This window comes from Leptosomus discolor, chromosome 8 (genome assembly GCF_034619465.1).
Source record: "Leptosomus discolor isolate bLepDis1 chromosome 8, bLepDis1.hap2, whole genome shotgun sequence".
In the NCBI taxonomy this organism is placed as follows: domain Eukaryota; kingdom Metazoa; phylum Chordata; class Aves; order Leptosomiformes; family Leptosomidae; genus Leptosomus; species Leptosomus discolor.
In genome coordinates this window covers 13,875,101-13,889,476 of record NC_141398.1, presented here as the reverse complement: position 1 = coordinate 13,889,476, position 14,376 = coordinate 13,875,101, and the positions used below count along the sequence as shown (strand labels likewise).

Genomic DNA, 14,376 nt, shown 5'->3' with positions numbered 1-14,376 from the left:
AGCCGGTGGGGCTACCAGCACGTGTGCAGCAGGGCAGGTTTGGGTCGGGCCAGTCCCACCCCGCAGCATGTGCCAGACCACCCTCAGCTGGGCAGTGCATACCCCATCTTGCTGCCGCTGGTCCTGACGACACAGCCCTCCTCCCAGCGCCCTCCCGCTGCCGGAGCATCACTTACGGGTAGGGAGCCAAAATGCTCCCGGGAGCGGGGCCAGGTTTGTGTCATTAAAAACAAAAAATCCCAACAAATAGCATACTTTTGGGTTTGAGTGTGAGATGCCCTTAATATATCCAGTAATTCATGTTGGGACTGTAACTACTGTTCTGGCACTTTCCAAAAGCAAGAACGAATAGACTCATTTCTTTCTACCACCAAGCTTCTCACTGCAACGGGTGTGAGGAAGGAGAAGCAGCAGCTTTGACTCCGTGCTGATCCCTGTCCCTGGCAGAGTGAGCGCAGGGCTCGGCTGAAGTGCCTGCAGACCCACCGACCACCCAGCACTACAGTGCTGAGGACTGCCTGTTTTCAGCTTAGTCCAGCAGACTCGTTAAGTCTTCAGTTATTCGTCACTCTCTTCAGTAATGAACAAATGAGACTTTCAAAACCATGTCAGCTCACCCCCCAGATTTCTTCAGGAGTAATCGGACAACATGTTCGCGTGACACAGGGGACAAGATGACAAGTAATGCAACATCTTTCCTACACTGTCCATCAAATTTAGCTCATTTAGTTCAAGAAAGCATTATTTCTCCAAACAAGAGGGGCACGCAGGGAAGTGCGAGGCCTGTTTTCATACCATTAGATCATAGCCCCACAGCAGAGGCCTGATCCTTCCCAATTTTTCCCAAACACAATCCCACCTTTCTTAAAAAAGGCATCTGAGTTAAACATGCCACAGAGCAATCTATATGTTTTATCTATTTAGCTTAAGACCTTTGCTTCAAGGAAAGATTTGAAACAACATGATATACCATGGCAGACACCCATGTAAACCTGTACTTTTTAAAGTTGGGCCAAAGGGAGTGCCTGGACCTGGACCCAAGGAATTGTCCAGATTAATTCAGCTACAGGATTTGCCCTGTTCAGAGAAAGTCCTGTTGACTCAACTTGATACCAGTATTTATTTTCAAAATATCTTGTTGCTAAAGGCGATTCAACTGCAAGATGAAATACAAAATTTGCTGTCACACATGCAAAAAATCAAACTTAGTACACAAAGCTTTCATTATACAGAAGTTTGTATTTTTATACAGCTTCTCTTTTGGAAATCAACATCCTTGTTTTCAAAAGAGCCAATATAAAATTTTACAGGAATAAAAATTAAAAGTGTGCATCATAACATGCAATTAAGACAATTAAAACCAAGAAGTCTGTCCACAGGAGTCCCCTTGAAGGGTAACTAAATCTGGAAAAGAGAATGGCATTAATTCATACCCATTTGGGAATTTAATTTGCTAGAAAAGAGTAAATAATTTTGGTACATCAAACTGCTATTTGGAAGTTTGCCTGGGCTGTATAGAGGGGGGTGTGTGAGAAATTTGCCCTATTTTTACAGTTGAAAGCTTCATTGACTCACACAAGATACTTTAGCCTAATATCCTGTGGCATTGCAGTGACCTACATGTAATTATTGCATGCTTTTTCCAAAATATTTGTACACAACCAGAAATTATAACCTAAGTTACCAACCAGTTCTTAAGTTTATACCAGCAACACAAAGATGGACTTCAACTAGGGGTAACCTAGCTGTCTGATGTTTTTAGCAGTATTTTGGATGAATGTTTGGTCTTGGTTTGGTGTAATTTTCTGGTTTCCATTTCTCTTAGACAAACATATTTATCCTGTTAAGTAAACGATGTTTTAAAAACTGTCAGCTTTCCCTTCTCCCAGCCCACAATCAGTCCCCCTCAGATGTGAGGTGATCTTGTGTTTGTAGGTGTGCATGCATTTTATGAACGAAGATGTGAGGAAGAGGGAAAAAAAAAAAAACCCAAAAACCAAATGATCTTGCAATGTCATATGGCATCACCCAGAAAATGTCCTTCCTGCTCCTGCCTTTACCTGCCCTTCCCAGCATGGAAAGTGGGAGCGCTTACACGAGCACAGAGGTCTGCTGAAGTTTCTCCCAGCTCCCAGCTGGGCTCTGTGGTGAGAGGCACCCTTAAGAAAGAGGGTGGTACTTAAGAGGATAGAGTGGCACATGATGAAGGAGGAAATACTTGGGCATGCGCTGACCAGGTAGCTCCTCTCCCATCAACCTCCTTCTGCCCAAGCTCACGGACAACGCTGCTCTCGCCTCAGGAACTTAAAGAGCTTTTTGGCAGCTACCGCTTGAAGGGTCATACTTTCTCCAAACACAAGATGACTGCAGTGTCTCGCTCACCACACCAGTCGCTACTGACTCAACAACATAGCTAGTTGGTACTTTTCACCCAGGTACTCACCAGCTGGTTGACTATATTACTAAACCTTCAGTGGTGAGAATTTTTACAGAACCACCTGCTGTTCACCAGCAACAGGTCAGCATCTAACAGTTCTCACCGTAAAACTTAGCTCAAAGTGGTCCATTTCCACCTGTGGAATTGTAATAAAGGCTCCTAGCACTGAACTCCCAAGGAGCACGTACCTGTTTAATTACAAGTCACTTCTAACCTCTACCACCAGACGTGTTTGCTCACACAACCGCTATTAGCCCAGACCCCGCCACTGTGGAGGTTGCTCACACAGGACAGCCTTAGAAATGTAACCTAAAGGTTCACAGTTATTTCTCTTCTAAGTCTTTTACTACTAAATTAAGTTACTCAACCTGCCTATGTGATTTAAAAAAAAAAAAAAAGTATCTACAAAATCTCTTTTAATTTAGGCTTTTTTCCTAAACCAGAGAAGATTATCCAGAGTCAAATAAAAAAACCAAAATCTGCAATGATTTCAAAGCCTAGCATTCCAGTCTTACCTCCCAGATTGATATATTGATGCTCCCATTAAATGACTATCCCATTTGCCTACACGTGTTTTTGGTTTTGTGCTAGTATAGAAGACCCATTATTTCTTACTGTTCTCTGGCTTCTGGGGAGCAGCTGCAGTACTGCAGCCATCAGCTTTAAAAGCAGTATTCTGTGCCTGACTGGCAGCAGAGCTAGAGGTGGCATACTGCTTCTTGCTGTGGTGAAACTGGTACCATTACCCAACAGATCTCAGAAAACGTATTTTAAAAAATGAAATTATTCCCGATACATGCACTTTTTGAGTAAAATAAGGAAAATGCTTCATCATCATGAGAAAACAACAACAAAAAAATCTACCACAAAAAGAAGGCATATTACAGCTATTTTTCATTTCTTTGCTGCTTTTACCTTTCTTTGCTGAGCCAAGAAAGAACATGAAACAAATGCAGAGCAGTGCATAAGCAACCTCGCGAAGCGCTTGTTAAAAAACAGCAGTGGCAACTGCATGAAAAAAATAAGGGAATGGATCAGAAGCATCTTAATAAGAAATGTTATGTCTCCAGCTACATGAATAAAATTTTGCATATGAGAAAAGATAACATCTATTTTTTCTCAGCTGTAAATATAATTCAAGCTTTATGACCTGAAAGCTCCTTTACTCACTCTTTCATTCACACATGCATCCTTTTCCTATAGGGAACAATACACTGAGAAAAAGTTTTAATTTAGTAAAACTTGAACAGAGCTGGCATTTCTTTACGCCCAAGGCTTGGCAATATGACATGAGACTCTTCTGTGTTTAACACAACCAGATCTTTAAATTCCTCTTGCATAACCACTAGTAGGTTTTATCTAGTAACCGCAGAGTTGTATTCTAAAATTATTAAAAAACAAGACTGAGTTGTTCAATGAGGAACAATACTAATGACACTTCGTTTCTTAGTTAGTCGTATCAGACATCCCAGCTTCCCAGTGACCGACCCCAGTTTCACATGGTTGGCAAACAAACTACCCGCTCCTTTTTAAAATCCCCTACGACTACATTAACTTGGGTCCCTCTCAAGTCCCCTAGATATGAGCTGACCAAAGGTAACACTTCCTCCATGCCACACGTGTGCTATGATTCCCTGTGTGATCAGAGCCACCGCACTGCCGGCTGGAACTGCTATTTGCCTATTTACCTGCAAATGCTCAAGAGGCACAAAGGGAATTACTTTTCACTAACACCTCATATAATCAGAATGGCTCACTCCAATCTTCAATGTTAATCCTTGTTTATAATCTGCAAGCAGAAAACCTGAAATTAAGCATGATTATGTTTAATCTTGGTTTGCATTTAACGTTGTGTTTCTAGTTTTCTTAAAAACACAGCTCATTTTCACTAACTGCCAGCCATTAAAACATGCTGTTGCAGTCCTTCAACTAAGCTCATCACATATTTGTTAACCAGTAGTTTATATTGTATCTATGAATATTTATCTAAACATGAGCATGTCTTAAAATAATTCACTCAAATTCCCAAACTTTACATTTTTTTAACGGGATGAAGTTGGAAAGACGTATTACATTTCTTAAGTTACTAATTTTTTACTCATGATGTTCAGCAGACTCCATTGAAGGTAACTAGAACTGGAATAAAGATAACTAACATCCTATGAGGAAGCTGAACAGATTATTTTGTTATCCAACAACATCTCACATTTAAAATTGAGGTATTAAAAAGAAAGTTTTCGTCCTTCATGAAGAAGCTGAACCTACTCTTGGTTTTGTTGGTTTTGTTTTTTTTTTTCTTACTTTTATCCATCAACTTTAAAACTAGACGGTTTTTTCAGCTCTGTTCCTCTATTCCTTCATTAAAAAGAGGAAAATAATTCATAAGAGAGGAAAAGAACACTTCCCTTCCCTTCCCTCACCCCAAGCCAGTGTTTCTCATCTGCCTCCACTTGATAAACTGAAATGAGCAGCGTGTCTACATTTACAGAAGAAGCCACCATTGTCCAACATGCTTTACCTCCTCATCTCATACCCTAAGATTTTACCATTATAATGGATTGGTTTTGATTAAAAACTTCAGTAGCAAGCATATCTACACAATATGAATATTTATTTCATTTTAGTCTTTGAAAAGTCTTGCCAGAATTTTTCATTTTTAAATTAGATAATTAATTTAAAAAAAAAATCTGAATAAAATTTAGGAAAAATATTTTTATTCTGTCTTTATAGCCATCTTCTTACACACATTAAAAGATTGTTTACTTTTATATTTAACTGCTGTTAAACCACTAAATTCCTCCTAGTCTCTAAATTCCATGGAAAACTGACATACAAATCATTCAAGGTTCTTAAGGCTTTACAGAGTGGTCTTCAGGGTGGCTTGGCTAATTTTAGTAAAACATAAAGCTGAAAGGCAGGAGTCCCTGCAACTACAGACTATTTGGAAGGTAAACACCCGTTCATCAGCAACTTCAGTTTGTCTCAGAAAGGCAGCTATGCTGCTGTCCCGTTGGCAAATGCCAGGAGGCAGAACTGCCCCTTGTTTTGTCTCCTGGGAGCCAGATTAGCACAGGCAAAACAGCCTCCCTGCTTAGCCAGTACCCAGGCCTCTGATGAGGCCCTGCTAAATTCCCAACGAGAATTAGTAAAACCAACGAAGATGCACTGTGTCTTTCAAGAAAGCAGACAGCTGTTTATGGCGATGTAAAGCAACACAGGAGATGCGAGGGCCTACATTAGGGTCTACTGCTTGTATGTAGCTGAACTGTCCACCCAAACCCTTTCATCAGCCAGAGCAGATGTAGGAGCTGCTTACAAACTAACTGAGCAGTGATAGAGAACATCATCATATTTTTGGGCACTCAAGCACAGAACTGTTCTAAGCCACAGTCAGTAAGAGCAACCCATCTTTTCATCCCCATTTAAGTCAGTACAGTTTACAAAATAATGGGTTTTGAGCCCAGCTTTAGTCTTTAAACACACCCAAGGACTGATACAAAACAAGATGGTTGTTTCTCAGAGAGTGGAGTAGAATAGAATAGAGAAGAAAAACTGTTTGCAGTATCACTGAGGTTACTGCTGTGGACCGCGTGACAGCTTGGTCCATGCTACCTCCACTGCCAAGAACCCAGAGCCACTCAACCAGCTTTCCATGGGACAGTGCTCCCCTTAAGTCCTGTTACAAGGAGCTGTGCCTAGTTACATGCTCTAAGAACATTATTTCGCTTTTTGAGCAGCTTCATGAAAAACAGCAAAATAAAGCAGCATCACGTCCTTAAAGAAAACAGCTGTTCAGTGTCTTCGTGGCACCTAGAATATGCAGTATAACACACACAGATCCTTCTCCAAGCTAATTAACTTGATTTCTAAATTAGTTAATTCATTACCTTGGATAACAAAATCCAAAAGATACTAGGCATTACTGCTTCATTCACAACATGCACATATCAAAGACTTGCTTCATTTTTACACTTCATTCTTACAAACCTTTTAATAAAGGTCTGAAGCCTGTTTGAGACACTCTCTCGGCCAGTGCTGCCCTACTCATGGTCAAAGCCTACAAAAGTGTTTCTACTCATCTTGAAACTTTCTTTCTGCCTTCAAAATGAAATAGTCCACTGCTGGTTTGAACGCAAATGGATGACTCAAAGCTTCGTCCCATACTCACATGCTTACTAGCAGGTTGACTCTGAGGTAAAGATCCAGGGGCCAGCACTGGAGAGCTTGCGGGGCTACAAAGTTCTGGGAAGGGATTTGGGATGGCCGGCAAAGACGACGTTCTGAATTGCTGTTCTTCTTCTTGAAGACGCCTATAAACACAGAAGCACTAAGCATTAAGGGGAGCAAACTGGCATCACTAGGCCTGGATCTCCTGCTCCACCATTTACGGTAATGATACTAAAGGAATCAAAACCACTCTTTCTAAGCAACTACTATACAGTTACATCAACTGCAAGCATAAACTGGTAACTGCATGTGAAAAATGACCAGTCAGGCATCTATGCTTGTTTTGGTGTTTATAACTTGATTACTTGGGTGAGTAACTGAGGTAACTGTGCAGATAAACAGAAATATCCGTCTGTACTCTCTGTTGTAAGCACTAGCGTCAGTTAAGCTCTACCAAACCAAGGTGAAAGAGGAGAACACAATGCAGTCACTTGGAGCCAAATCCCACGTGGATCTGCAAACGAAGGTGTACCCCTGTAAAGTCTCTAAGCTGAGACTGAAACCAACATTGTCGCCTCATTACAATACCAGATTCCATCTCCAAGCAACTTGGCATTTCCTGGAGAAATGGAAACGCAAAGACTCAGCTCGAGCAATCAACTGCAATTACACTCTCCCACCTTATGCTAGCTGTACGGTTACAGCTCAGACAAGTTTGCATCTCCTGAGATACGCCTCTACGTAGAACCAACAGTTATAAGTTTCAGTTTGTAATATACCTGTACTGCCCACACCAACAAAAAGAAAAACTAAAGCCTACCAGTTGCCACAGAAAAGCTTGAAAAGATGTAAGACCTACTCATGACCCCACAGATTGCTTTAGGTTTCCCTACCGCTGGGGCATCACCATTGAAGACGTACTACGTGACTGCAGCAGGCCCGTGGGCAGCGCCTTTGCAGAAGGCACCATCTAGTGGCAATCGTGGAAGTTTCCAGAGACAACTGACTTCTGGATTTGAAATGCAAATCATTAAAAACTCAGTTTGTTCTCATTTTTCCCCATGCCTTCAGCAAGCAGAGCCTTCTTAACAGAGTTGCCTGGGAGACAACTGCTGGGTTTGCCTCTGGCAGCATGTCCCACTCAGGGCATGCTCGCTGTCTCTGCCTGTACCAGAACCCGAGGGCTGATAAAATAACTACCAGGAAATCTGCTCCACAGGTAACTCTATCCTGCAATTTAGTTGCCTTGGTGTTCCACGAATGAGCCTTACAGATTTGGGGTTTTGCTATAAATAGCAGGTTCCAACCATGACTCATGCAAACAACTACCTGACCTGCTTGATTTTTTTTTTTTTTTGGTGCTACCCGTGTGTGCACTTTCCTACACCATAGGGTAAAAGATGGTCTGAGATTTCTTCAGCCCAGTAGACTTGTCATACCAGCAGCTGTGTAACAGTGCTCTGTATTGCAAGTTTTTGACTGACCTCCATTGTAAGAACTGGAACTACAGACTCGTCACGATTAGAAAGGTGTGGTTTTCTTAAAATGAGAATTCACTATGCTGTGCTCTGCTCTGCCTACATTGCTGCAGTGCATCATTTACTTCATGACAGGTACACACACAAAACTGTGCTCTTAAGAGAATTACCGCAGTCAACTATTCTGTTCTGGCTGCAAAGATGACACAGCCAACCTCCTCTGTGGGAAAGGGGGCTAGATAACCCTGAATAAAAGTTTCGCCATTATTTTCTTTAATAATAAACACACAATGTTCTTCTGCGTATGGAAGTACACAGTTCAGAAAGGCAGAGTGTTCCCAAAAAAGAGTTGCTAAGTTTTGAAATGCCAAAAATAGTTTAAATGAAGTATTTTGATTGAGATATTTACAAAACATCGACAGTTATAGCACCCTAGGGAGTGCATTTTCTAGTACAGCCCTATTCCAGGTTAAACAGGAAACACTTGTAGAAATGATTGCATCATTAGCTGACTTGGTTGTATTGCAGTTACTGCATACTACCTATTCAAACAGAAAAGCTGCCTGTCTTAAGAATACCATTCCTATAGGAAATACATCAGAGTAAAAAATTAGGAGCAACCCTTCCCACATCCAGGATTTTTCTTTTATTATTTTTAATTCTCTCTTCTTTTGGAGAAGACACTGTTAACTAGAAAGAAAGGAAAACCCCAGATCTCTCAGATTCAGACAATTTATCTACTAATGCTGACAGGAGCTCCTTTCCTTCTGTTGCCTAAAAAGAAGATTTTTAAGAACCTCAGTGTCACTTAATAGACTCTCCCATCACCACCAAGATTGAATTGGACTCTCCCATCACCACCAGGATTGGCTTGAATTCAAGTCCCCACCCTGACAACAGGGAGACAACTTTAAACGCTTTTTTTTTTTTTGGTAATGACCCACATAATGCTCTGAAGTGAGAGCGCTGAAAGTGCTCTACAAAGAACAGTTAAATAACTATGGTGTGCTCCTTTTTTCTCTTGGACCATTCAGGAAACCTCCACAAAGAGAGGTGGTTTTTGTACATCAAAACTAGCTGAACGCACCCTCATCTATCGACATGACTTCTTATGTTTTATAAAACCAAGCAGCTGTCAGTAGGCACCACACTCAAGAGAACAGTTTTTAACAGCTTTGAAATAAATCCAAATATGGACATTAATTTCTGCAAATTGGTGCCAATGATACACTTCTACACGTCTTCTAGTACAGGTACATCAAACTGATTTAAAAAAGGAGGAAAATGTGACATTTTTGCGTTTTACAGAATACATGGAAAATTTTTGTCCTTCACCTACCTGGTACATCTTTTTTATCATGCAAAAGCCTAGTCTAACACTACTAGGCTTCTACCAAAGTTGATCTCCTATTTTAAAATGTAGCTCTTTTGAAGCTACTTCAAGACAAATTTAACAGAAAGGAGGCAAGTCCCTTTTTCCTACCTGACTGCCATAATGCGCACTGGCTGAGACCGCTGCACCTTCTGCCTTGGAGACACGGGCTGCAGCGCGCCAGACCCTGAGGACGGCAACTGACTGCGGTTGAGCTGACCATTTTGAAGGAGTGGAGTGGTTTCCGACTGCATACTGCATGCAGAGTATAAGCTTTCAAATGAGGAATTCATGTCATTTACCAAAGCTTCTAGGTCCACATCGTCATCTGAAAGAAAAAAATAAAGGCAGCATAAGCCATCTGGAAGCCCCAGACAGAAGAAATCTGGAAAGATCAAAGACAAAGTTTCAGTAAAGTTATCACATAATTTTATAGTTATATTTTTACAGTGGAAATTTTTATTGTAGAAGTATTTGTTTTAGAGCAGAAAAAAAGCTAATAACAGCCAGCAATAAACATTTATGTTGCCTTCCTTGGTGAAAAGCTACTGGCACAGAATGAAATGCTTCTACTCCAGTATTTACTGTATGTGTATATATATATATATATAATCAAAATTTGGTGGGATTTTTAATAATGCCAGTGCTGATGTGAAGCACCACTTCACTTCCTGATAAACTGACATCCATTTCAAAAGTATATCACTTACAAATACCTCAGTTCAGCTCATCAATGTATCAAGTTCAGGTTGTCAAACGCTGTAATAAACACTTTGCAAGCTCCAGTAATTCATAAGGAAAAAAACCCCAAGACAGTATTGAAGAAGTCAAGAGGTGGAAGACACACTCCTCTGCTGTACACGTTGAAAAGCAATCGTTGTAGTTCGTTAAAAATCCCGTCTGTATTTCTGTGTATTTTTGTCATATGGTATTTCGAAGGGCGAGGAAAGCTTTTAACTGTCACTCCAAGGACTTTTTATAAAGATCTGTATCCTTGCTCTTGCAATGTGACAGAGACACCCCCATCTTAAAGAGCTCAACGTAAATCAACCAGGGATGTGGTGTGGGGGGCTGGAGGAACATCAGTCCCTGAAAAGTGCACCAACCTTTCTATATATGCCATCTTACCTCACAGTAAATAAGTAACTTGTGCTCATTCGTTCCTCCTTAACGATCATAATTACTCTGCAAGACAACAAAACTCTGCAAGCCCTTTGCACTAACCACTCTCTGAACTCCTATTGCAGAGTACTGTAATTACTCCCTAGCCACAAGTTACATCACTCCGTATCAGGAGTTCAGTGGGCTGATGAACACACACATCGATATCTGCTTCTGGTTACTGCACAGCAACTGCCTGAACAGCTACTTCAGACCAAACGCAGCTTTGTGCATCCAAAAATGTGCCCTTATTTTCCAGCTCTATCAATTGGCCTAGTAAAATATATAAATATACCACTGCTGCCTGCAAACCTTGTATCTCGTGAAACTCTTCATGACACAGACGGAAAGTAGAGCCAAGCAATGGAGCTAGCAAACATTTACACAGCACTATGCAGCTAAAATGTGCTTTTCACCCCAAATATTTTCTGATAGCCACTCTTTTGCCATGGTTGTCTAGGTAAATGAGCTACCAGGAGTAGCTATTCAGCTTGCTACCAATTACAGTACTTTCTTTGAGATACCATAAACGATTTTTTACCAATATCACCTTTGTTGAGGATATAATGAGAAACAGCACCACTCAGTTTCTGTCCACCAATAACAGGACTCAATAACCATAATGGGATCTGAACACAGCATTTACATGGCAATTGTTTTGGATGCTGATGACCCCAGTTCTCAGTGTTGGATGAACCAAAGAGCTGCTCAAAATTAAATAGGTGGTGGTCATGTACCTGCATTTGAGCTCTATTTCATAACTTAAAATACTACTTGCTGAAGGTCCGTAGGCCCTCCACTAAAGGAAAAGCCACTTAGCCTTCACTGAAAATGTACTCACCGGACTTCTAGATCTGAACATGTGTTAAAAAACAACAACCACCACCACCACCCATCAACCCACAAGCAGGTCTCTTCCTTTAATTTCTTTATGGTTATTTCTCTCAGTGTCTGTACTTAACAGCTACTACCCTGCTACTAAGACTCACCTTCACTAGGCCACACCATCTTCTCTGTCCGTCAGCTAGTTCATGCATTTTCAATAATCTAGACTTTGCTTTGCTTGGACAAAGTCTACAATAATTTTCCTGCTATTTTTAGGGAACTCAAGACAGAGTTGCAATTTAAATTTCATTCCATCCTCCAGATTCTTATCCTATTTGGAGAGGACATATCAAAAACACTTCTTGAGCAATCACAAGTGAACCACAGGAGTAGGAGTATAAAGAGGGAGAGGCTGAATTACAAGGCTTTTGAATTTTATCATTCATCTAAAGTACTGCAAGACCAACATGTAGGGTGTCAGATGGCTGTCAAGTAAAAGCTTAGGGGTTGGATGAAGGAGACATAAAAGACAGACCCTGGCCACAGAGTCAGGGAGTAAATTACATCAACTAACAGCAATTGTTTAGCAGAGTGAAAATCAGAATGGGAAGAAAGTCAAGGCATACGTTCTGTGCAAGTTCATGCAGCTTGGTCCTTGTGGGTGCTAATTTATTAACAACTTAGACAAAGCTATTAACGTGCAAAACCATTAAGTTTTCAGATTATCGTAACATGGGAGGAATGATTAAGAGTCAGCTCAAGCTATCCCTGAATAATCGAATAAGCACAAAGGTGTAATATGAAGTCTAATATGCATAAAATGAGGCACTTCATGCAAAATACTAAGCAAACCAAGTACATAGTTTAAAGCATTGAATTACCATTAGCAGGCTTTTAAGCATATCAATTACACACCTAAATTCAATTTCCAACAGGACAGGCACTGACAAGGTCCATATAGAGTTTTCATAATAATAAGTTGCACTGAAGTCCAGAATCTGGTTTCACTCCTCTGTCAGCTCCTTTTCTCTGCAGGTGCAGCACTGCTAATAATAGCCCTCAGTCCTGCTATAAAACTTCTGCAGGAGCGCAGATCCTTAAGCTTTTTGAAGACAAAGCCTGCAATCTTGAATTTCGTACAGTTTCATCCCTATACAATAGCATTTACTACTAAATACCATTATGTTTTGGAGAGATTTCAGCATGCTGCAACAGGAAACCTCACTGCTGTAAGCCTACCTCAGAAGTGCCAGCAGATGTCTCAGCCTGCCAAGTAATCCAGTATGTTACTTGTGATGGCTCTCCACAGAGCTTAACTAAACAAAAATCAAATAAGCCAGCCATGGGATTTCTAAGCCACTTTAACCATCTGCAGGTATACTATTCAGAAGAATGTTTCATATACAGTGCAACTCTTCGAAGTACTTTTTTTCTAGCAACCGGCAAGATCCAGCCTCTATCAACCCTACATGGAAAATTAAAAAGCTGACAAAACTGATTTTGAGGCTTGCTACTTAACAGCAAAATTTGCGAATCATTGGGCTTTGAGACAACATGGCATCACGCTGGTCCTCTAAGTATGCGCACACAAAGTTTGCAACTGACCTGGAAGAATGACCTTTGTAGGTTATAGCAGGCAGAGTTGCAAGTAGCTGAGGAGCCTCCAGCTCCCAGCTATCTTGCAGACCTATGCTTCCAGGGTTACTAAAGGTTATTTTCCTTAATCTGCATTGAATTCTGCCATAAGATCGCGGAGTATGAAAGTGGATATTTGAGGTCTGTTTTTATTTCTCTCAATCGAACAGCAGAGAGGCTAGCTTATCACTTCCATGCACAAACAGCATGTAGCATTCTGCTTTCGAAAGTTATTTTTAAAGCACAGCACTGGCAAAACCTAGCCCTGACATACTACCAGTGGTAGATAGGGTATTGGCAGTTTTGTAGACTTCTTATACCAAGAAAATACTTGGTACGTCTGTGACCAATGTCCTTTCCCAAACTAGAACCAAAGTGCACACACTGGCAGCTGTCAACTTCATTTTGCTTCTCTGCCCACAACTTGTTAAAACTTTGGCTTTGTTCACAACCCAGCTCCACTGGATGTTGCAAGAAATATTTTTAGTAAAGTAAATAATGATTTCAATTGCAAGAAAAAATTTAAAAGTTCAATTCAAGGAAAAAAAAAAACTTTTGTTATAAAACCTCTATTGAGCTAGTGAGCTAAGCGATGAAGTTCCACAAAACGAAAAAGCAAAAAACGAAAGCACTTTGAATACCATTTGAATGTTTTGGAGTATACCATAGGAGAGATAACCCCCAAATTAGGCCTTAGCAAACTTTAATCTGTGCTTAACCATGTCCCACTTGTCTTTCTGCTTCTAGCCTTATCCCCTAGATCTAATTTATTTATTTATTGTGGTGGTGGTTGGTCTCGATGCCTCAAATTCAGCTAACAGGACTAAGCAGGATCCTGCTTATTCTGAAGCAACATAAACCTGAAATAAGCCTTGCTCAGCTTAGTCCATGCCAGCCTCCTGAAGAAAGTAGGTATTTCCATAGCTATCAAGGGGCTCATTGCACTGCAGAAATTCTGTTTACCGAAAAAAACCTGAACATGGAAAGAATCCTGGCTTTGTACTACAGACCAGGATGCATTTCATGTCTCTCAACGGCAGCCCAGAAAACACCCTTCTCTTTTCCATATGGTCTTCAGTTCATAGGGAATACTATGAAAAACATAACAGGACTTAAGTGAGCTGTGATTTAAGAGGCTTTTAAAAACCATATATGTACATAGATAAGTTATTTCCTTCTTGTTTGCTCATTTCAGAATTTAATTATCCATTATTATCCCTCATACCAGTTCACAGACAAGACTGAGGCAAGCGCTACCATGAATTCAGCAGAAGATTTATAAAAAGGCTGTATCACTTTTC

General features: G+C 40.6%; 1 protein-coding gene across 2 annotated transcripts in view; it reads right to left on the bottom strand.

The window, feature by feature from the left end:
- Positions 1 to 14,376, bottom strand: part of GRB10 (growth factor receptor bound protein 10) — a 106,220-nt gene that overhangs the window by 45,024 nt on the left and 46,820 nt on the right. The window contains exons 3-4 of one of the 2 annotated variants that reach the window (XM_086469148.1): positions 9,566 to 9,782; positions 6,606 to 6,747 (exon numbers count right to left, since the gene is read on the bottom strand). In XM_086469148.1, coding sequence (XP_086325274.1) covers positions 6,606 to 6,747; positions 9,566 to 9,782 — 359 coding nt within the window. Of the gene's footprint in view, positions 1 to 6,605; positions 6,748 to 9,565; positions 9,783 to 14,376 lie in introns of those variants that run through there. The other variant, XM_086469149.1, reaches the window with a different exon arrangement.